At 36.5% G+C, this 25,158-nt stretch overlaps 1 protein-coding gene across 3 annotated transcripts in view; it reads left to right on the top strand.

The window, feature by feature from the left end:
- Positions 1 to 1,909: 1,909 nt before the first annotated feature.
- LOC145669829 (cytochrome c oxidase subunit 4 isoform 1, mitochondrial-like) overlaps positions 1,910 to 25,158 on the top strand; it is a 34,904-nt gene continuing 11,655 nt past the window's right edge. The window contains exons 1-2 of one of the 3 annotated variants that reach the window (XM_081738183.1): positions 1,910 to 2,053; positions 19,881 to 20,082. In XM_081738183.1, the coding sequence (XP_081594309.1) occupies positions 19,891 to 20,082 (192 nt within the window). In that variant the 5' untranslated portion in view covers positions 1,910 to 2,053; positions 19,881 to 19,890. The other 2 variants (XM_081738181.1, XM_081738175.1) reach the window with 2 other exon arrangements.

Raw genomic sequence — 25,158 nt, 5'->3', positions numbered from 1 at the left:
TCAACAAAACAACATGGCTTCCTTAAAGGTCGATCTGCAAACACGGCAATATTTAATTTCATTGAGAAAGTAAGAAATATTGTAGATAAGAAAGAAAACTGTATAGGAATCTTTCTTGATTTGTCTAAAGCTTTCGATACAGTACAACACAGTTTACTTTTGAACAAACTGGAGAACTGTGGAATACGTGGTAAAGCAAGGGACTGGTTTAGTTCGTACTTAAAAAATCGTAGGCAGGTCGTAGAAATAACGCATAAGAATAATGACATTGTAGAAAGCTATTTATCAGATTAATTATATATAAAACACGGAATTCCACAAGGATCTATTCTAGGGCCATTGCTTTTCCTTTTATATATTAATGATTTTGAAAAAAAGCATATCTTCGGCAGATGTCACCCTTTTCGCTGACGATACCACTCTGCTAGTGAGTGGAAAAAATGAAAAATTATTGGAGCAGAATGCTAGGAAAACACTAAGTGAAGTATCTCTTTGGATGAAGAACAATAATCTCTTTGTTAATGTTGAAAAATCCATTACTATAAATTTTCATAACAAGTCCAGTAAACCAATATACCCTAACCTATATCTGAACCAAAATAAAATTAACTATACAACACACTGTTCGTTTTTAGGTCTTACTATAGATCATAACCTGACATGGGAATTTCATATAGAGTCAGTTATTAATAAATTAAATAGAATATGTTATGCACTAAGGATTATTAGAAAGAAGGTAAATTTAAAATTAGCTAAAACCTTGTATCATTCGTGTTTTAACTCTATCTTGCAATATGGTATCATGTTCTGGGGAAATTCAAGTCAGAGATTTAATATTTTCAAAATTCAGAAGAAAGCCATAAGAATACTTTGTGATAAGAAGCCGAATTTTTCTTGTAGACATTTGTTTAAGGAGGTCAATATACTACCTCTGGATAGTTTATATTTGCATCGTCTCTTTTTGTATTTGAAAGAACACTCATCATCATTCGTAACAAATAAGGATGTACATAATCATAATACGCGAAATAAGAATGATTTTCATTTGTGTAATCACCGGTCAGCAATGTATCAAAAAAGTGTAAGTTATGGTGGTGTTAAGTTGTACAACATGTTGCCTATTGATATAAAGTATGAAGAAAATATGAAAAGGTTCAGACAAAAGTTAAAATTATTTCTATTAGAAAATTCTTGTTATACGATTGAGGAGTACGTAAATATCATGACAAGGTAATATTACTTTATTTTACTCATGTAAATTTTTTGTATATATGACGCATGTTACACTTACTTGAGGACATTCCTCGTACTTGTAAGTTCATACAAAAGAAATAAATACAAATATATATATATATATATATATATATATATATATATATATATATATATATATATATATATATATATATATATATATATATATATATGTGTGTGTGTGTGTGTGTGTGTGTGTGTGAGTGTGTGCATATGGGTGAAATTCATTCCCAGTCAATTCGCACACTGCCTGAAGAGGTTAATTTACTGTTAAGTTGGGAATTCTATAACAAAATAGGAATTTCCAGCTCCCAAGATGGAATTTTGTGAAGTTTCAGGTTGATATCACTGTCAGCTTATCAAGTGCAAAAAGTGCATTGCTAGTCGACTGGGATCTTGGGGGAAACGATAATTGTTACCAAATGGGATCCATCTCATCTAAGGCCGGCCCTTGACTGCTGTATTTCAATCGGCAAGATACATACCTATTTTAGTTAGCAGGAAAGTTTGTATGTAATGGGAAATTCTATAGCTTCGAAAAGAAATTTATTGTTATAAAGCAGAGAACACTTTATTATATTAGGCAGCAACACTGCAATGACGTAAATTATATAATCAAAACAAGTAAAACTTAGTAATAATCTACAATTAATAATTTGTGATTTCCTTTAAAGAAGTATTAATTAAATATTAGATTCCTTTTGTTACATAATTTCAATTAAAAAGACCTTAGCATTGAATTTGAGCACGGAGGTACTTTCCTCATTCCTTCGCCATCTTGGCTGCAAGACGAAGGAAGGTAAGCTATTTGAGGAATGGGACTTTTTACTTATCGTAGCATTTTTGGGTAATTGTGTACCCATATATGTTAGGGTGAAATGATACGTGTTAGATTTAAGTTTCGTGAGATTTATACTGAAGTAACAATCTATTTTTAAAAAACCGAAGTAGTGTAATAACATTAGTACGAAGTATTAATCCGGTATTTCAGAAACTAAGAAGTACAGACGAATCATATAGTATTAACGTAAGCTCAGAAAACAGTAGGTTTTAAGTCAATTACGTGTTCTCACAATGCTGTAGTGTATTTATTTATTTTTATCTTTTTATTGTATTTAAAGTTAAGTGCAGAAGTTGCTAAAATAGGCCGGTGAAACTTGATCGAATATACATTCTGGTTGTACACACACGTTAACTGCAGCAGGAAGATTACAACTCCAGTTGTAGAGGGGAGTAATATTTATAGGTGAAGTTACGGTACAAACAAAAAATAGGTGTACTCTGCCTTTTGGATAAAAACGACTCGTTTTAGCTCCTTTGAAAAAAAATGTAAGCAACATTTACGTTCCGTCCATGATCATTGTAGGGAAAGAAGAATTATAAGTACAGCACTTTCTGAATAAAATTCGACCAAAAAGTACACAAGAAAGCTGTTGTCTACTGCTACAAGATGGCATGCACTAGGACACACGTTTCATTATTCAGTCGGTAGGTAGTACACCAAAGGGCATTACTCGAGCAGATGGTTCTACCAATGACTTTTTTTTGTGCATTTTCGGTTTCTTTTTGCAGAATATGGACTAAATGAGGACCTAGTACATAACTACGAACTTATGCTAAGTGGCCATTAAAATGAACAAACGCTATCTAACAGCGCAGGGGCGCAGCAGAGGGCGCCAAGCGATAGCAATGGGGTGCGTCCGTAAGGAGCAGGCGCGTTAGCGACGGGGGTATACGTCTAAACGAGGGTAGTGGAAAAATACTTGAAATACCCGTAATAATTCTTATCTTCAAAAACACTTAAAATACAAGTAATATTTCTTGCCTTCAAAACGGCTTCAGTGCTTGCCTGGGTACAAATAGCCCGCTACGAGAAATTTCTGAATTTTTACTTCTTTTCCACACTGCACAATTGGTTTTACGCTTTAGCATACCATGACGCTGCAGAAACTTTATAATATGACACTATCACAATTCTTTGTAGTAACACCGTATATTTGCATTACATTCATCGCATTACAGTTTGCTCGAGTCAAGGGGGGCGCGGTGGCTTAGTGGTAGAGCGTTCACCTCTGGTGCTTGGGGTCCCGGGTTCGATCCCAGCCCCCGCCAAGTGAACTTTGTGGTGGACAAACACCGTGCTCGTGGGTTTTCTCGGGGTTCTCCCGTTTCCTCCCACTTTCTTCATTCCACCATTTCACTCATCTCATCATCACCGTCTCCTTTAGCCTAACCGGCATAACCGTGGGACGTAAAACTCAAAGATTTCATTTCATTTCATTTTTGCTCGAGTGAAGCCTTTCGAAGGCAGACACATAATACGGGAAGATTATAGCACTATTTACGGTGTACTTGACTTAACAACATATATTTGGTTAACGTGCTTTGTTGGGTGTAGATTTACAATATGAGTCCATACATGACTGCATAAATACCTTTTTTATGGATGGAGTTGCATTGTTCGGTGCACATCCACGTCAAGAGGAATTAACTGCTATGGTTATAAATACAGCGTTTTTTCTCGGGGAGAGCACCCTGGAGCAGTTAACAAATATGGTACACACAAACTGCATATAACCTTAAAGTATGCATGCGGATTTGCGCCATAAAATTGTACCAAACCTGCGTAGGGGCAGGGCAGAGCTGGTGGACCCACTCGGGGCGATTCCATAGGGAGATACGCGTTACGATTGTGGGTATGCGCGAAAAGCACCAACCAACATATGCTACTGTCTGCAAGGAGCTACAATTGTAAATAACTCTTGCAAGAGCTTCATTTAACGTGATTCTACCACGTAATCATAAATTCTGTTTGTTCTTTTAATTAATATCATAGGCTGTCGTCCCGTTCCAGTCATTTAAGATTGTCTTTCAATAAACCAGACTTCTGTTAAAACTTTACCAACTATTCTCTCTTCGCTCCTAGAAATAAGATACTGAAAGTTCGGTATTCTATGGCATCCTAAAGTGTTTTCTTTTCCTATTTCACAAAGGTTCTAATTTTGCTTTAGCATGGTCATTGTAAATTAATATCTGTCAGTTCCACTTTATTCAAAATTAGCATTTACACAATAGATGATTGTGCTAGTACTTATTTCTATCGTTGGGCATCATGAACTCTCTCACATCTTGGGGGGCTGCGGTGGCTCAGTGGTAGAGCGTTCACCTCTGGTGCATGGGGTCCTTCGTTCGATCCCAGCTCGCGCCAAGTGAACTTTGTGGTGGACAGACACAGTGTGCGTGGGTTTTGTCGGGTTCTCCTTTTCTTCCCACTTTCTTCATTCCACCATTTTATTCATTTTTCATCATCATCGCCCCCCTTAGCCTAGCCGGGATAAACGTGGGACGTAAAACTTAGGCTTGGTTTCATTTCATAACACACTTCCTTTACCTTTGTATATCCTGCATATTAGATTCTATGCTTAACACCTTTCATTTCCTACCTGAGTTTCTTGGTAAGTATGCAGCTTCATTATGTATTTCTTCTGTAAATTTTACAAATACATGAACTCCTATTCTAAATCGTTGTCCCTTGTTTTCTGCATACATGCTTCTCTGTATTTACGTTCTGTATTCAGGTGTTGCGTTTTGGACTTGTGGTGGACAAACACAATGCTTGTGCGTTTTCTCGGGGTTCTCCCGTTTCCTCCCACTTCCTTCGTTCCACCATTTCACTCATTTCTCATAATCACCGTCTCCTTTAGCCTAACCGGCATAACCGTGGGACGGAAAACTCAGAGATTTCATTTTTTTTTTTCAAGTAAGTTGCGCAAGTGTCCCCTCAAAATTACAAAATTTACACGGGGATTGATAGACAAAATTTAAGCATCAGATAAACGATAAATGTCATCAGGGTACGGTGACTACGGAGAAAAATGAAGTTTAATCTTGGACTATCTGAAGGCCATTTTACATAAACTGTAATGTCAGTGTTTCAAACCCACTGTCTTAGTAACTAACCTAGGAAGTAGGCAACACTACTTAGAAACCTAGTAATAGTAGAGAGTAAAAAATATATGATATCTTAGACATCCCAAGTTCATATCAGACAACGTAAATTATTTTCCGTGAGAAATAATGATTTTTATTTTGTGGGCCTCAGAGCCCTCCCTCCCCCCGTTGGTGTTCCATGTAACCCAAATATATCTTGGTGTTCTAGGGTTAAATCAGTGGCGATTTCAGGGGTAGCCCAGGAGGAATATTCCCCTTCGTGTTTACTGTGGGTTACCAGTATTTTTGCAGTACTACTTCCCCCTTCGTGTATTCAAAATCCCCCAAGGTAGGATTACCGCAATTTCTGGACATTTTTTAGAATGGGGTGGGGTTATTGAGAAGTTAAAAAAAGCCTAACCTTAAATTCCAAATATGTTTATACCCATTTTCTTTACTTGAAGTATGTTTTTATGATTGTCTTAGTTATTTTCTAAATCATTTTTCTGATTAAAATTTTATTTTGTAAGTAATTAAAGTATTCTTCTGAAGAATACGTTACACTATTGATTTTTAAATAAATATCCGGACAAGACAGCTTTGCAACCCGACCACTTGTCTAAACACAACGAAATTTGTCAGCGTTCCATTAAATAACCCGAAAATTTGGGACATTAGTTAATCCCAAACAGTTTTCCGGATACGTGCTTGAATCCTGGACGTATGGTAAGCCTATCTGGTGAAAACCTTGAAATCATCACTGAGTTTGAAAAGATGAAAAACGGAAATAAACTTATTATCTCGACAATATACATTCTATGTCCTTATACAATGTACGTTCTAAACAATCGGTCTGTGCATTATGACGGATCCACACACTAGTGGATCCAAAAACGTCGTTTGGTGTGGGCAGATTGTCTCCCGGACGAATAATGTAGGCTTAAAATACAAGTTTTAGATAAATTCTGAATAACATAGCACATTATTTTATATATACACCTATAAAAAGGTGGTCTTTGGGGGTGGGCCGAGGTCAACCCCACTGCCTTCCCCGTGGATATGTCAGCGGATCCGCATGTAAAAGTTCCATAGAATTCCAAGGTAAGTTAAACTCCATGAGTAATATCCTGTATAGTTCGAGCCAGTGGCGTATGCAGAATTTCATCAAGGGGTGTTCATCCAGTAAACCTCATTCTTTTACGACAAGCATGATTTTTGAATATATAAGTTAACATAGTAAAAGTTTATTATTCCATATCTTGCTCAGGAGGGTTTAAACCTTAAACTTCTTGCGTGCACCTGTGGACAAACACCGTGTGTGTGGGTTTCCTCGGGGTTCTCCCACTTTCTTCATTCCACCATTTCATTCATTACTCATCATCACCGTCTCCTTTAGCCTACCCGGCATAACCGTGGGACGTAAAACTGAAAGATTCATTTTATTTAATTTCTTGCGTGCAGCATTGGTTCAATCCAAGGTATTAGAACTGACTTTAATATTACGTTTTCAAATTATTGTAATAATGCTCTTTTATTTTATTGGTAAAATTTCGAAGCAAAACAAGTCAGGATACGGTTTATTTTTAAAAAATTTAAAAGTTAACGTTTATGTATGCTCCGAGGCTAAGGAAGATGGTGATGATGGTAATGAAAGAAATGTTGAAGAAAGCGAGAAGAAACAGGAGAACCTCGAGAAAAACCAAACACATGGTGTTTGTGCACCACAAAAGTTTACTTGACTTGAGCTGAAACGAACCATGAACCCCACGCACTAGAGATGTGTGAATATAAGCAACAAAATGTTGTGTGTTAAAGTCCATTACTTACGCAAGAAATGTTATTGTTCGGTTCTCCGGACAATAAAACAATCCATTCTTATCTTGATTACGGTTTTTGCGTTCCTTAAGTCTAGCAACGTTGTAACGCTAGTGCTGGTTGTAAAATAGCTTTTACACATCCTTTTCGACAATATAGAATGCGTTATTAAGTACTTTTTGTAAGTAATAAAGATATTAACAGAGAAATTTTGTTAGATCGTGGTGGCTGTGTTCGCACGGGGTCCTTGGTTCGATCCTATATCTCATCTGTGTGCGCGGGTTTATCTTCGGGGTTACCCCATTTCCTACCGCTTGTGGTTGCCTGATGGAGTTCAAGTTTTTATTTTCTTCTTTTTGCTGGGGGGTTGCGGTGTCGCAGTCGTAGTCACTCATGGTGCGAACCTATAATCATGAGAATTCGTGATGGGTAACATTGTGTTACTAGTTTTTTGTTGGGGTTGTTTTGTTTCCTCCCACATTTTCATACCATCAAATTTCGTTAATTCCTTTCATAATTTATTTTCGTTAGGACGTTAAGAAAGAGACATTTAACTGAAGATTTGTTTCTTAAATATTAGCAACTTTGGCGTAGAAACCTAGTCGTACAAAAATCAGAATTTTGGAAAGTATATTAGTTCACCCCGTGACGTACGCAGAGTTTCGTCAAGGGCGCTTCAAGCTCCCACGGTCGTATAATTCCAGGTGTTTGTATAATATATATATATATATATATATATATATATATATATATATATATATATATATATATATATATATATATATATGGGTGATTCCACGAAAAAGGGAAATTTTCTGTCACGGGCATTTCTTCAAACTACTACTCGTGGGCTGTCACAGACTACAGTTGACTGATTTTAATCAATAAATTACAACTAAAGTCGCAAATCAAACATCATTTAATGGTAATTAAATGGAAGAGAACACTTCAATGTTTCGGTTTTGTGGAAAGAACCTTTATAACGATTATTTTCGAAAGCTTGACTATGCTTCGTTTCTGTCACCTCTATTTCGTCTCAACTTCATGGCATAAGAAAAAATTGTCATTGCTCTCAACAGATAGCATGGTCGTCCACATTGGCAACACCCACAAGAAGACAAGGCAGACATGTTTGACTGAAGAACAGAAAAAGTTGTGCGCATGTGTTAAAAGCTATAGGAAAAATATTTTTGTGTGTGGAAAGCAGGTGCGTATATTAATTGATACTCAACACCATGGTATTTATTACTGAATGGATTTGTATGGTATATACCTTCTTTCCCTTGAAGAACCTACGCCTTAACGTAGAAAATTCGTACACAATTACTCACATGTACTGGTCAAAAAGTGGGCCGGTAAAGATAAATTATATTCGATTTTCTCAACTCCATGTCCATCTGAAAACTAAGGAATCCACGGTGTTGAGACAAGTTCACGGAGTTGATAATCCTATAGTGTTTGTTATGCTCATGCTCTTCCAAATATTTGTTCCTTCAATGTATTGATAGAAATAAAGATCGTTTATGGTCTAGTGACTAGTATGCTCGCCTTTCGTGCGTGGTTCTGGGTTTGTTTCCCGGTGGAAGCTCAAAAATTAATGGTGTTTACTTCGCACAGTGAGGCAATTGAAAAACTCATTTGAGTAGAGATGTACTGAAACCTGATCGCGCACACCATCGCAACGATCGTAGGAGCTGACACGCTGACCACGTGTCATTCACACTCAAAGACCGGCTGGTGGGTTCTAGCCCATTTAAGGAGTTTCGCGGAAGTTCGGTTTTGCGGCTGTAAGGTAGCCGGAGGTAAAACTTCAGTCAAGTCAAGATGGATGGTATCTGTTTTTAACCTATTGACGTCTCAATCTTACGATCAACTAATTGTTTTCTTTTCAGGGATTGTCGAAGAGTCTGAGGGCAATATACGGACAGTCAATTTTATGACGCGGATCGGGAGGAATTTCTCCTGGCCTACTAAACCTGACATTTAAAAAGCGTTGGCAGTTGTCATTCTGTGTAGACTAGAACAGCCCTTCCCTGTTTCCTCAAGACATTTCCTTCATTGGAGTGGAAAATGAGGGCTACTTAACAAAGAACATCGAATTATCCAAAGAAGACAGAAATGATGAGTGCCTTACACTGTCATTTAGTGTGCATTATACAGGGCGTTTCAAAACAATACCGACAACGTTTGGGAGGTGATTCCTAACACCAAGATAAGATAAAAGGTATAGACCAATCTGGGTGCACAAATGCTTCCTTTCGCAGTTATAGGCTGCCGAAAACATGGAAAAAAAATGAACTTTAAAGGTCCATAGCATAAAACTATGGGACCTACCGTAGTCGGGTCAGACTTCACTTAGGAATTAGTATGTGCGCTATCCAAATATCCATGTTTCAGAATCTTGCGGTACTTGCACAACAACTTTTATAGAAGTAGTTGGTGAGTACTTCAGATTATATGCCCGTAGCCAAACTCCCTCTATAAAAATTGCTTCGTGAGTACCTCAGGATTCTGAAACATATTTTTGGATAGTGCACATATTAGTTCCTAAGTGAAGTCGTGACCCGACTACGGCAGGTCTCATAGTTTTGGAGCTATGGACCTTTAAAGTTCATTTTTTTCATGTTCTCGGCAGCGTATAACTCCGAAAGGAAGCAGTTGTGCACCCAGTTCTCTATACTTTTAGTCTTATCTTGGTGTCAGGAATCAGCTCCCAAACGATGTGTGTATTGTTTTGAAACACCTTGTATATATACCAAATATACAAATACACTTACCAAATGTTGAAAAAGTATTGCACTTTCGACGTGTTGACTTGATCACACAGAGAAGACAGACGGTTTACATAAGCTCAGAAAACAAATGAAGTAGACAATAGACAGGTTTAGTGACTACTTCGTCTGTTTCGTAAGCTTATGTGAAAAGTTTGTCCTTTCCATATGATAGTCAACATATTGAAAGCGCAATAATTTTTCAGTATTCGATAAGTGTATGCATATTTTTTTTTAGTTCCGTCACATATTCATATTATATATATATGTACGCAATTTTGGAACCTTCATTAGATATATTTTCATATGTTTGCAGTATTTTCTGGAGTATTTTTGTATAACAAATAATTTTATTCAACATAAGGAGAACAATTCTAACTTACAAAAACTATTGGAAAATTATTTCAATTTTTATGTAAATTATAAGCTTAATCACTTATAAACCAAAACTTATCACCCAGATGTATCATGTTTCTCAACTCCGTGTTAACTAATCTCAACTCCGTGGGTGCTGAAAAGTTTATTATTTTTTATTTACTACACCAATAACGATTCAGCTCTGCTGAACACCTAATTAACATGTACTTAGTAGTAGTAAGTGCATGTGATATTTTTATCGAAATAGGCAACCATCAACGGAACAAAAATTTTCCAAGTGAAAATTTCCCTTTTTCGTGGAATCACCCATATAGATAGATAGATGCAAAAAAGCCGGCTTTTTTGAATCGATGTTTTTTTTCTCATAAAAAGCCTGCTTTTTTGGAAAAAAACGAGAAATTTGGAAATTTTAGTTTTCTTCGTTTTCATAATTTTTTTTTATATAAATAGCTTTCTTATAGTATATTCTATAGTTAGATAAGAATTCCATGACCTAAATGTCATATTTCGCTCTGAAATTCACCATCAAGATGGATGGAGCACATGTTTTACCAATTAAAGCTAACATGAAGAATGTAGTATTTGAGGGCAATTTTAGAGGCTATTTAACTTTTGAGTTATCGACATTTTTTCTTCTTTAGATCATTATAGTTTGCCATCCGTGTTTCATTTGTAAGAGCTTAGTACTCTAGCTTCTAGCGCAAAAGTTAAACTTATGTTTTTCTTTACATTCGTCAAAGCGTACGTTTTTCAATATATCCGTCAAACCGTACTTCCACATTTCTGTTATACTGTAGCTGTGCAACGATTTAGCAGTAATTTTCCGGATACAATCTTGAATACTAATTTATACAAATAATCAGTAGCGGATTGAGAAGTACTTTGGGAGGGATTTCTCTGATTGTTTCGTTTTCTAAAATATCCTAATTTTATTTCAGAGAAGCTTGAAGTTTATGAGTACAGGCATAATATTTCGTTTCGTTGATATATTTAGCGATAATCTTCCGAATACAGCCTTGAAGATCATTTTATACTGAGAATCAGTGGCGGATTTAGGAGAGTATTTTGGGAGGGTTTTTTCTTTCTAATGTTTAGTTTTTCTAAACATTCGTAATTTTTATTTGACGGGAGCTTAAAGTTTATGAGTAAAGGCATAACTAATAGATATTTCCTTTGTTTTAGACATTCCGTAATTTTGGGGAACATGCTTCAGTCCGAAAGATCACCCTTCTAACCTTCGCAAAACCGTCATTGCTGGTAATTAGTAATAATAACGATTTAAAAACAATAAGAAAGGAAGTCGGCCAACTCACAGTACACGCACAATTTCTACTTCACAGATGGAATGAAGAAAAGCTTTGTCAGAATGGTCGAATGCTGGGTTGAATCCCGAACTTCCCAATAGAAGCGCAAAAGCTCCACTCAGTCATGTTTGTTGTGCAGTTGTATTTATCTTAACTTAAATATATTCCGTAGTTTTTTTTTTTTTTTTTTTTTTTTTTTGTGGTGGTGGGGTGGGGAGAGTTTCGTAATGATATGAAGGGTGTGAGCCAAGAATATGGTAACCAACAAGTTTTCAATTGCTGAGTTATGCAGCAGATAGACAGCAACGCATACCGCTTCGTTCAGTCCTTCATGTATAGTCTTAGTTGAAAAATCAGCTTTCCGACTTTCAAAATGGATTGTGCAGCAGAAAATCTCTAATTTCTTAAAATAGTAAAAGTGTGGGTTACCGTGTTCTTGCCTCACCCTTCATATGTTGAATCCCTCTTGTTAAAAATTCAGAAAACTTGAGGAATGAGTAAACCGTGATGGTGGTTATATAAAACTATAGAATTTCAAGAATATACAGAACCAAAAGCTCTAGATGTGCAACCTTTAAGTGTATCATATAAATCTAAGTATTTCTCTTATGTTTTATTTTAATTTTATTTTGTTCCAAAAAGAGGGTATGGAATATTTTGAAGTAAAAATACTACATAGAATTTTGCTAGTTATTTGTATTTTTTAAAAGAAGTATTTACTTTTAGAGTTGGCTGGTTTACACCAGCTGTTTTTTTTTCTTTTTTTAAAAAATAAACAACTGCTTTAAACCAAAAAAATAAAAAGAACGAAAAATGCGAATCGTGTGAACTTCATGGTGACGTTTCCACACATCAAACAATCTGCATTAGTTTTATTTCCTTTTCACCTTTTAATCCCATGTTCAATTCTCGGTCGAACCATAACCCTTTTTTCATGCGTAAACAAAGTAGCGGTTTGGATGTAACTTTAAACGAGTCTTCTCCTTGATAACCTCGGTATTACGTAAGGATGTTAAGCCTGAACATACGAAACGAAACCAAATTGTATATTTCTGCATGCCTGAATGCCTGTTATTTTATAAAGAAGCCAAGGTTGCTTAAATATATTGATAAAAATTGGCATAATTTATCGATTGCCTACGTAGCTTCCAACATTAGCTTGGATTGGACTTTCAATGATATCTATGTACTAAATTTGTAATTTAATACCTCAGTTTTAGCGTACTGATTATGATACGTTGACCTTTAAATTTTACATGCAAAGCAATAACAGGATTTTTCCGTTATTGTTTTACATTTAGAGTAATGACGGGATTTTCCCGATGGCTAGGGCGGAAGTTTCCCAATTTAGGAAATTTACTGACCGGACTTCTTTAAGCTATGTGACCTCTTCCAACATAACCCCGTTGTTGCATAATAACACCAGGTCGAAACAAACTTATTTCTGTCAATATGTAATATAAATACATAAAGCAAAATATCTAAAGCCAAAAAAGCCTAGTTGAAACTTCCCCCAAAAAACGGGTTTTTGGCATTTTCAAAAACAACCATGGTTCTTCCCAACCCTGCTTACATTTGTATATAGGAGGTTTAAAAAATTCTTATTATATGCATTTGTTAATCCTTTGGAATTCATAATGTAAATATGTTGAGAAGTAAAATTGTTTGAAATATTTTTTTGAAATTCATGGTTTATTTTCGAGGTTTTATATTATTATCGGCATCAACCACTAATTAAATGACTTTTTGTGTTATAGAGAAGCGAAACAGTCTGCGTTATCAATTTAAAGCAGAATTTTGAAAAAAGCCCAAAATTTCCCAAGCAAAAAAGCGAAGCAGAACGAGTTTTTTCCCAAAAAAGCAGTTTTTTTTTTCTGAGCCCTTGCATCTCTCTCTCTCTCTCTATCTATCTATCTATCTCTCGCTCTATATATATGATAAATGTTTATTTTTCATTATCATCTTAGTCAGAGAAGGTTTAAATCCCGAAAACTCCATTACGTACGCCACCATTTCACCTAGTGTTGAAGTATTTTCTCCTTCATTTATCCTATTTTCTCCTGTCTCAGTTTATTCATTATCTCATCCCGGTAGGAAGATCTGGGACAGGACTCTTAATAATCAAGCAATCGATTGCTAATTTTACATTAGGATACGTGATAATGGGATCAACATAGGTTACACCAAACAAATTTTTCTTAATTACTAAACAAACAAAAAAATCAGTAGACCTGGAAACTCTGAACACGTGTGGAAGAGAAAACAGTCAACAAACATTCTGATAAGACTAGTAGTAGCCACCCTTCCCACTCCCTCCATGGGTGCTCTCCACTCCCAAAGCGTGTTGGTAATCAGAATATTCTGAGAAGGGAGACAAAAGTTACATAAAGAAGGCTTGGTTTGTTCTAAACTTGCGCAGTAGGTCTTTTTTTTCTGTTATACATTGTCCATCTGTTTTGCAGTATTGCTTTTGTCCGATTCCATTTATATTAATGCATCAACTGGGTCCACACTCGTGTTGTTTAGGTCCGTCATTTAGTTCCACTATATCAATCCACTGTCTTCCTTTCGCTGAGCAAATCCATCTTTTGATTCCGCCAAAGTTAATTCGATTCCTTTCAGAGATTCGATCCTTTCATTCCACTAAAGGATTCGTTCCTTTGGAACGAGTCGTTCCGGAATTACCCATCACTAATGAGAAATGAATGAAATGTTGGAATACAGAAAGTGGGAGAACCCGAGAAAACCCATGCACATCGTGTTTGTCCACCACAAAGCTCACTTGGCGCGAGCTGGGATCGAACCAGGAACCCCATGCACCAGAAGTGAACGCTCTACCGCTGAGCCACCGCGGCGTAAGCCGATTTGTTGTGTATAAACAGGTAGAAGGCTTATTCGTGGATAGACCACTTTCTCTGTTGCTAGCAAGCATTTTGAAAGTAAAACCTTGGAAAAAGACTGTTCAGATTTATAAAATACTACATGCACCGTGTTGTGATACACTCGTATTTATAGGTCATAAACAATTGCAGGCACTTTTTCAGAAACCTCTCAGATACACCCAAATTTTTAAATTCCCAATGAAAACGAAAACTAGTTCCAATATTTTGGCCCTTTTGAATTTTATTGTTAGCATTCAACAAGATTTATCGAAATATACAGGAAACTGCTTGTGGATTTTACATGCATAACACACATTCACTTCTATAAAATTAAGCCTGACTTATAGGATATATATATATATATATATATATATATATATATATATATATATATATATATATATATATATATATATATATATATATATATATATATATATATAATAGTATGAACTGAAGATGTATATAATCAACTGCCCGTCTATATAGCCATGGAAATAGTTAGGACAGTGGTTACACTGCACTACAATTAATAGAAATTAAAATCTCTATAGCACTACTGAGTGATTGACTCATCAACACCCAGTTAAGCTAGAAATTTCAAATTTTGACAGGGCGTGTATATATATATATATATATATATATATATATATATATATATATATATATATATATATATATATATATATATATAGATAGATAGATAGATAGATGCCGCTTCGCATTTACTGCTGTGACCAGGGGTTTGGTGATAGCGGCCCTGCCATGAATTTTCATTTTATGAAGTTCCCGTCGCACTGTTTTCGATGAAACCGGGTTCTGTAGGCCGGAATTGAGTTGAGATGTAATTTTCATTGCAGTGGTCTTCTTTTTAGCTGTTACAATCCGTTTTAATGGCAGAGCTCCCTCGTGACTAAGCGGTTAGCGTACGCGCCTTTGGCGTGGGAGACCCGGGTTTGATTCCCGGCGGGAGCTCATGTGGTTCGGATTCCACGTTAATGTAGGTCCACGTCTCATATAGCCTCGCTGCTGAAAGGGTCGCTAAACTAAAAACAACTCAACTGTTTTAATGCCCTCCGGTCCCCATCTGACAGGATTGTCTTTCGACCACTGTTGTGCTTGCAGACGTCGTTTGCCCATGAATTGTGTATGCCCTCGTGACATTGGACACAGTGCCTTTCGATACTCTCACAATGTTCGTCACTGTTGCCACTGAAGCTCCAACCAGACGGGCATCCAACGATCATGCCTCTTTGGAAGTCGGTCAGGTCGCACATTATACCGCACCACTTTCACACCACGACACTCACAGGTGAACTGGTTACTGCTGACGGAAGAGGAAGGTCCACATGACACATTGAAAACAAAAAACTATCGGCAATCGTAGCACGTGTTGTACAGTGGAGGGCCAAACTTACATGTCCTATATGAAGTGTTTTTAAATTGTTATTATTATTTTTATTATTATTATTATTTTTTTTTGTCTGCCCCTGTATTTTACGTAAAATATTACTAAGGAAGGATTTTTGGGAATTCGATTAAGAAAAGGGGGATAGGGATGGCAATTATAGTAAAATGTCCATATCTCCGAATTTCCTACAAGGAAGAAGGGTGTGGGTTGGATATGTTAAGATAAGATTGTAATATCTTGAAATCCTTTAAGGCTAGAAACATGACAATTGGTATTTAAGAAATGAAATCTTCCATGATTATGCCTCTTAGGCTAAGGAAGACGCTGCTTAAAAACAAGTGAATGATGGTAGAATTGGTAGAATGAGAAAGTGGGAGGAAATGGGAGTACTCGAGGAAACCTACAAGTACAAAGTCCACCACAAACTAACTTGGCTGGGATCGAACCAGTGACCCCATGCATTAGATCTAAGCGCTTTACCACTGAGCCACCGTGTTCCCTTGCTATTTACGCTTTTAATTTTATATAATTAAAAACTTGTTTCAGCGTTTTTTTGACGTTTTCTTTAGAAGGGATGAAAAAGGGTACAGTTGTTATTATATAAGGGCCACATCTCAAAATCCCTCAAGATCAGAAACATATTAGAGATTGGAAACTTGCTGTACAAAACTCATCAAAACAAGTGGGAATATGCCACAACCTTTCCAGAAATTCCGTTTTAGACATGAGAAGGGAGGAAGTTTTAATTTCTACCATTCATGTATGAAAATAACGTCGAAATTGTCAATTTCATCATTAGAGGAAAACCGGTGAACCATTTGAAATGAATTTTTGAACACAGCACTTGGGTTGACATGAGTTTTTATCATTTCATTGTGATTGTAGTGCGTCTTCTAACGGGAAAGGGGTTTAAATTTTTCGTAAAGACTAATGCTATCGAACGTTCTCTTCCCCTGCGAAGTGACGCAAAGGCTGAAACATGAAGTGCGAGGCCGTAGATCGAGTAAATGCGGCAGTCTGGGGGCGAAAACTACAGTTGGCTCCAGGCTAGTATACAGGGTTGGCTGGTTTAAACCAAAAAACGGAATATGTTCGTAAAAGTGTGTGTTCGTAAAAACATTATGGGTTATTACGTTTCACCCCCGTATATTTATTCGTATTATATTCAGACCTAAATTGTCTGAGCTTGAGGCATTCATTACTCAAAGAAATTATACTACAAGGCAACTTTTGTTTTCTTTTTTCAAATATAAGTTTATGAATGTTTCTTTTGTGATTTTTTAAAATAGTTTGTTATTATTGTTATGCAATTGCAATCAAAGAAATTCTAAATATTGTTTCGTTCTAATAATGTTTACTATTGATAAAATACATTGACATGACGTACTTTTTTTTTTAGGGGGGAGCCATACAAACCCTAAGAGAGGCATTTATTAAAATCAGAAGTATCTTTGGTATCTATTTATGTATCAATGGGTCAGAGCCAAAGTGGACTCAAATAATTCGAATCTTTATTCACTTTTCTTACTGATATACAAATTACGTCGTTGTATTTCTTTAACTTAGACTAATAAAAGTCGTAGTAAACTAACTTAGACTGAAATAGTTCTTCTGTACTCTGCAGTATTTTGAAATTGTCCATATATAATTCTGTATAGTGGTTTCACTTGTGCAATTGTTTATCTTTCTGTTCTGAAATAACTCTTAACAATTACATTAACAAGTATGTAAAGATCAGTACAATGTATTTTTATCAGGAGTCCTCTGTGAGTGAATCGACAGGATGTAAACCGAGGAGCGGTTTGGATTCCGCTTTAAGCTTATGTGACCTCTTCCATTATAACCCGGTTGTTGCATAGTAACGCCAAGGGGCGAAAGAAACTTGTTTCTGTCCATATGTGATATAAATACATAGAGCAAATTATTTAAACAAAAAAAAAAAAAAAAAAAAAAAAAACCCTAGTTTAACCAAAAAATGAGTTTTTTTGGTTTTTTCAATAAAAACCATGGTTTTTGCCAACCTTCTAGTATATGTATAAAATTTAAAATAATAATCTGAATTATTGAAGTTCTAATAAGTAAGGACTTCTTACTACGTTATAGCATCTGTTGAGAAGAACACGCTCTCTTTTTAAGTTAACTTTCCAGGGTTTTACACAGACAAAGGGAGAGATGAGATGGATAATATTAGTGAAGGAAGTGTGAGGAACCGGGACAACCCCGATGAAACCCACACATCCGCCACCGAGCCACTTAGCGGAAGCTGGGATCGAGCAAAGGACCTAACACGTCAGAGATGAGGGTTTCACTTCTGAACCATTGTGGCCTAAGAACATTCTATTTCACAAGTTGTGTTAAAGTGAAATTTCAAATCTTAAAAGTTACTGAACTACGGGTATATTTTTCTATGGATTTCTTTTTAATTGTAGAGGAAATCCAAATCTTGATCACAGTGAGTATGGGTTGTGGAGCAAAATATGTGGCAGAAATTGTGGACATTTTTCGGGAGCATAATTCATTATGACTTTAGCGTGCGCAAGCTTTCGGCAGAATGAGTTCTCAAAAATCTGTCAGCAGATCAAAAGGCGAAAGAGTGAGGGCATGAAGGAGTCATCGTCCATGTTGATCGCAATACAGGCCAATATCTGTCACGAATAGTAACCTTGGACGAAACATGGTTGTACACTACGATCCATGAACAATAGTAGATGGAGTGGCAGCACTCATGTTCCCCTAGCGCAAGAAGTTGGAGAGAAATCGACTGGGAAAGTGTTTACAACATTTTTCTGGAATAATTAAGTCATAATCATGGATTATATCTGCCCAGGAGTCATACATTTAATGCAGAATACGAGGAATGATCAGAAAGTAAGGTTACAAAGCCTGCAGGGAAACATGTATGTATATATTATTTCATACAACCAGTACAGCCAACAGATAGTACATACATTAGGTTAGTTTTCGAATAGTCTCCATAACATTTAAGGCACTTGTATCATGGGATGAGTTTGAAGATTCCCTCCTGATCAAAATCTTGTCCTTGCGTGTTCAACCACGTTGCCACGAAGTGAAGCGAAGCGACAGCCTTCTACATGCTCCAAGTGTGAGAACAGCTGAAAGTCGCTTGGAGCGAATTGCGGGCTGTAGGGAAGGTGGTCAATGATGTCCTAACGGAACTGTTTCAACACTGTGTGGTACTTTGAGCTGTATGCGGGCGCGTTTTCGCTACCAGCCGCAAATTTTCGACATCATTCTGCGACATGCTGACGAGCCATTACCGTCTACCAGCTGTCGGTGAATTTCAGCCGCACCCACAGAAATCGAATAACTTCGTCACACCAGTTTTCCAAATGAGTCGCCAGTTAGCGCCGTAGGTGGTGGTGGTGGCCGAAACTGCACAATTGCCAACTCTGAGTGCATTAAATTTGCCGCACACTCCTCGTTCCTCTTAGTTTCTGATCCTCCCTCGTATTACTCTGCATTACCCACAAATCTGAAAGACAAGTTGAGAGTGCAATACTGCAGGAAGTTGGAAAAGGAGTTCTGTCCATCGAGCACTGCAAACACAATTGACATTCCGTGATCTAGGGTTTCAGTATCTAGGTCATCCTCTTTGTTCCCTAATTCTAGCTCCATCAGACTACCACTTATTTCCCAACTCAAACAACGCTTGAAAGGACTTCCATTTCGGATCTGATAAGTTTATGATTAGTCGTACAGAACAGTGATACGTGAACAGCCTTCAGGATTTTTTAAACTGGTCTGTAAAAATTGTATCATCGTGGAAAAAAGTATATGTAACTTCGAGGGGAGTATGTGGAATAATTGTAAAATTTCATTATTCGACATGCACTCCTGGATTGGGGTACGAACTTCCCAGCAGCTCCTCGTCTCGGGAACGTACCAAACATTTGTCAGTGAGTTAATAACTAAGATCACAATTTGCATTCCTATTTTTTGTTTTGTCAAATACTACCGAATTTATTAATCTTGGTAGGAAATTTATGGTAGTGTTAGCTCTGATTATGTGTCTGTAATGTAATCTTCCAGTTGGATTACATGGATAATTGAATGACCTGTTACGTTGAAAATGTACTTCGTATATTATTAAAACCAAAATATTGTTGTCTTTCAGAGCAGCAAAGATGAATAGCCACGTGCTGCGACTAGTGCCTCAACAGATTATGAAAGTGCCGATAGCAACCGCTTTTGGCAGATCTCGTGTAGGGAATCGAGAGGTAGTAGGATTTGGCCTCAACGGCCAGGCCAACTATTTTGATCGAGTAGATTTTCCATTTCCTGCGACACGGTTTAAGGAAAATACGCCAGACATTCTGGTAAGTATCTACATTGTAAATAGATATTTTGTTGTAGTTAAAAAGTAAGGTGAATATTGAATTTATTCCTGAACACGAAGGAATACATGTTATTGAGTGTTCTCCCTCTGGTAGGTCCAAGATTAAAGATATTTTTTTTTTTCCAATTTTAGATTTGGGCCTGGAAATGTTTCTTCCACGTTTATTGATCTTTAACTTCCAATATCTTTTTTTTTTTTTTCTTTCTTTCAGATCTGTCAGTTTTGTTCTTCCTATTCCTCGTTTACTTTCGGCCCGTTCCATCTCAATTCAGGCAGGTATATGCAAAATTGACTAGGTGACTATCTCTGATTTTTTTTTTTTTAAAAAAAATACATATTTGGTAATCCTGTTGGAGATATGAACCCTGCAAAGAGGTTTTCCCCAGAAAAAAATTTGTCTTCGAGTTATGGGCTAATGAAATTCGGACGAAAATCACTATTTTTAATAAGAAAGTGGATGAGCAAAATCTTGAAAGACACGTAATTCAGTAACAACTTGTGATAATTGGATGATTCTCTTTTTTATTTAGAAGTGCTCAGATTACATTTGTCGTTCTGATATATTAAAAAAAAAAAAAAAACAAACTCGAATTACAGTCCAACAAGAGTATTTTGTAAACACCGGAAAAGTTAGTAAAAAAAAGTAAAATGCTAGAATTTTGACATTTTTTTCCGTATGAAGGATTAAAAAAAGAACCGTATTATTGTGACAAAATATAATACTCCTTCTGGGATCCCTATAGATAATTTTGTTTCCCATCTACGATGGCACATGGGTGAGAAAACGTGAGTGAAAGCATGATAAAACGTAATTTTCGCCTGAAATTAGGACGGATTATCTCCAAAAGGCCATTCTTAAAAAATCTGAAAATCTGCCTGAACGATCTTTCATTGTTCCCTATGTGAATCATGCAAACAGAAATGGAGATATTTGTGTATTAAATTTTTCGCAAATTTTTAAAATATTGTGTTGCACAGGGGTCGGGTATGCAACCACGTTTGGCGTGGTAGTTCTTTTTCTTTTTTAATTTTCATCGTTTGAAGAAGTAAATCGAAACGTGCAATGATGCAATATTCTCATATAAATGTACACTAGAATATATATATGGAATTTAACATGTTACAAAAAGTGGTCGATTTAAACAATTTTGTGGTATGTATAAATAACATGAAAAATTAATCAATAGCATAGTTAATTATTACATACTGGCTTCTCTCTCTGTAAGTCATGTTGAAGCAAAGATGTCTTGTACCAGCATCACTTCTTTGGAAAGGAATTTGTGATAGCGTGCTGAGGCACAAGTAGGAGACGGCGGAGTGAGTTTTAGAAGAACATCTTTCAAATTAACGTTACACTCATCGTTTTCAGCTGGCCATTTAAAGGAAGTTGCTGGTCCATGAGGAATCATAAAAGACAGTGTAATATCGCGAAATTCCTGTGAGAGTGAAACTACTTGACCCACCCACCACTGCTTATCATAGACGCAAGCAACAAAATCTCCAATTTGAAGGTCATTCAGAGCATAATATATTCTTTTGGAACTGTTAGCTACTTGTATTTTTTCAAGTACATGTTTCGTGCTTCTTGCCATGAATGTGCCTGTATTGTCGACCTGCCAAAAATGACTAGACTGAATACCAATCACAAGTTTAACCTTGGCCCACTCTTGTGATTTTTGATTTCTGAAATCTTGAATAGTACGTGCACTTAATAATAAGAGCCTTGTGTCTTTGATAAGTTCAGAAACGGTGTTGACAAACGATTCTGCATCCCTTATAGCTCTTACCGGCTCATTTCGAAGATTAAACGTTGTTGCGTAATGTTTGCAGAGCCCACCTATACCGTCACATGCACTTTTTCCGTGTCCCGTTGCCGAGAAGATCCATCTTCTGTTGATTGAATCGTCTTAGAAATGTTTTTCAAGCTCATACAGCTGGAGCCTGTTTTTAAAATGAGAAGCCGCTCCATCTGTCGGTGATTTCATTAACATCTTGATGTATCAGTTTGATTGCACAAAGTGCATGAGCACTATCATGTTGCAAGCCATTGCTCACTACCGCATAACTTTTTCTGTTGCCATTGAAGTACACAACACGTAAATATAGATATCTGTGAATTGTGCCAATGATAACTTTGGATTTCATCTGGCAAAACAACAGACAAGTTCTCGGCAAAATCGAAATGCAATACCAAGGATGTTTCAAGAAGTGTAGATCTTTTTATTTCCGCTATGCTTTCTCGCTGGATTTTTCCAATATAGCTATAAGTTATTCCTTTTGAAATCCAGTACTTTACATGCTTTAAAAATCTATTTAGGTTTCCAGTTTCTTTCACAAGATCTCCGCTATCCCATAGTGCATACGTGATTTCATCAGTATCTTGTATCTCTAAACTTTGTTCCGAAATTGCATTTAGTCCTGGGCAATTCTCACATTCTTGCAACCAACACTTTTCGGTAGGATCGCCACAGAGACATAAAGAGTACAGATCTGTATCTACTATATTTCGTTCAGTAAGATTGCTCAAGGATGTACATATGAGATTTATATTGGTACAATAAATACATGTTCATGTTTGTTTCACCGGCTGACATTTAACCCACTTGGGACGTAAAGAGTAAAATTTAAAAATAGATATCTTTATATCGGAATTACCTTCATTCATCAATCTGAAGGCTTCTTTAATGGAGCGGGTCATAAAACGTTTAACTCTTTTTACTTTTTCACCGTTTTTCATATACAGAAACATCATCTTTTTGATTCAAACTTGTCTAGAACAGTCTTTATCATCATCTACGTAATATGACAATGTAGTCTTGAGGTAAGGGGTCGGTAAAGGGTGTCCTTGGTACGGATCTGGCGTTGCCCACACACCCTTTTCTTTTCTCACTTTGCGTGACTTATCTATTAGATACTTTGTCGCAGATGGGAAGAGTTCGACGATCATGCGTTTACTGAAGGTTTCAGGCATGATACTGAGAAGTCATACTTTTTAACGATAGGGTGATTTCTCTATTGCACAAGTGATGTTGGAAAACCACATTTCACAATTATTGCAACTCTCGGACGAAGTTTCTAAGGAACACGGTACACTCACAGCAAAAGCATCTTGTAATTTTCCAGACACTGTCGTCGAAAACACGTTTTCTAGTTCTTCTGATTTTCGTTTTACGTACGTGACTCTTCTTTCTTCCTTCACTTGCCATGGTTTTTTCACGGGCGACACTTGCGTATCAAGTGCACTTATGCTACTATTTAAAGTACCAATCACTGCACTACTTGGAACGTAGATTGGATCTGAAGTCAGTGAATCGTCATCTGCAGTCATTTGATCTGTAATAATGATTGCACTATTTGGTTCAACCGAAGCAGCTGGTTTCTCGATCTGAGCCTTGTAATAAATAAAACAGTTTTTGCACAAGTTATCAGCACTGTTTACTTATACTTGTGACCCGAAATAATTTTGTAATGACTCTGCAAGATCACCAACAACAGTAAAATTTTTCGTGTTACTTTTGTATATTACTTTCTTGTGTCTTTTTAGATAATCACTGCACTGAACTCTCTTGGTGCTATATTGTGAAGACATATTTGCAATGCTAACAGACTTTTATATACATTAGATAGTATATCTATTGTGAAACACGAACAAGACGATGCATTGACATGCGCACTTCACACAATGCAGTGTATCTCCAATGCAGTCTAAATGCCAAATGGGAGCTATTCCAGAGCGTTTGATGTACTGCAAAACACTTGCATCATACCTAGGTATATGTTGCGCAATACTATGCAACTACTCCAGTATCATGGTTGCATACATTACAGGCGCGAAATGTTATGCGTGGTTGCATACCCGGCCCCCGTGCAACACAATATTTTAAAAATTTACGAAAATTTTAATACACAAATATCTCCATTTCTGTTTGCATGATTCACATAGGGAACAATGAAAGATCGTTCGGGCAGATTTTCAGATTTTTTAAGAATGGCCTTTTGGAGAAAATCCGTCCTAATTTAAGGCGAAAATGACGTTTTATCATACTTTCACTCACGTTTTCTCTCCCATGTGCCATCGTAGAAGGGAAACAAAATTATCTATAGGGATCCCAGAAGAAGTATTATATTGTGTCACAATAATACGGTTATTCTCTCATTCTTCCATACGGAAAATAAATGTCAAAATTCTTGCATTTTACTTTTTTTACTAAGTTTTCCGATGTTTACAAAATACTCTTGTTGGACTGTAATTCGTCCTTTTTATATCAGAACCTCAAATGTAATCTGAGCACTTTTAAATAAAAAAGAATCATCCAATTATCACAAGTAGTTACTGAACTACGTGTCTTTCAAGATTATGCTCATTCACTTTTGTATTACAATTTTCGTCCGAATTTCGTTAGCCCATAACTCGAAGACAAACTTTTTTCTGGGAAAAACCTCTTTGCAGGTTTCATATCTCCAATAGGACTACCAAATATACTTTTTAAAAAAAAATCGGAGATGGTCACCTGGCCCCCTCCCCCCCCTGCCTGAATGGAGATGGAATGGGCCTTTCTGTAGCGGTATGAACAATACAGTTTTTTCGCAAGATGTGTCCAATCCAGTTGGCCTTCCTAGGAATAAGGTGTCTATCGGTCTCGAAAGTCAGCAAATCTGAAAACGGTCATGAAAATCAAGAAATTTAGCTTTTGGGTCACGATTTTTTAATCTGTACAAGTAGAGACTGGAAAATTTTGTTCTTTGAAACGTCAAAATTCACCGCCAAAAATGTCTATGGTCAGCTTTAGACGCTACTAAATTGCATGCAAGCACGCTTCTATCGCATGCACAAAAATTCGCCCTACTTCGCACGTAAATTCGCGAATATATGTACACCATGTGTATTTAGATATGTAATTTTAAGATAAGTGGATTTGTGTGTGTTTGCTGTTGGTTAGTTACCGAACAAATCACTATATACAGTAAATATATTGAACAACTGTGAATATAGATATAAGATAAAGATAAGTGCTAAAGAATATAGGTACTGTTATTAATTTTTTGAATGTTACGA

This window comes from Thermobia domestica, chromosome 2 (assembly GCF_964235325.1).
Source record: "Thermobia domestica chromosome 2, izTheDome1.hap1.1, whole genome shotgun sequence".
Taxonomy (NCBI): domain Eukaryota; kingdom Metazoa; phylum Arthropoda; class Insecta; order Zygentoma; family Lepismatidae; genus Thermobia; species Thermobia domestica.
This window is presented reverse-complemented; position numbering and strand designations above follow the sequence as displayed.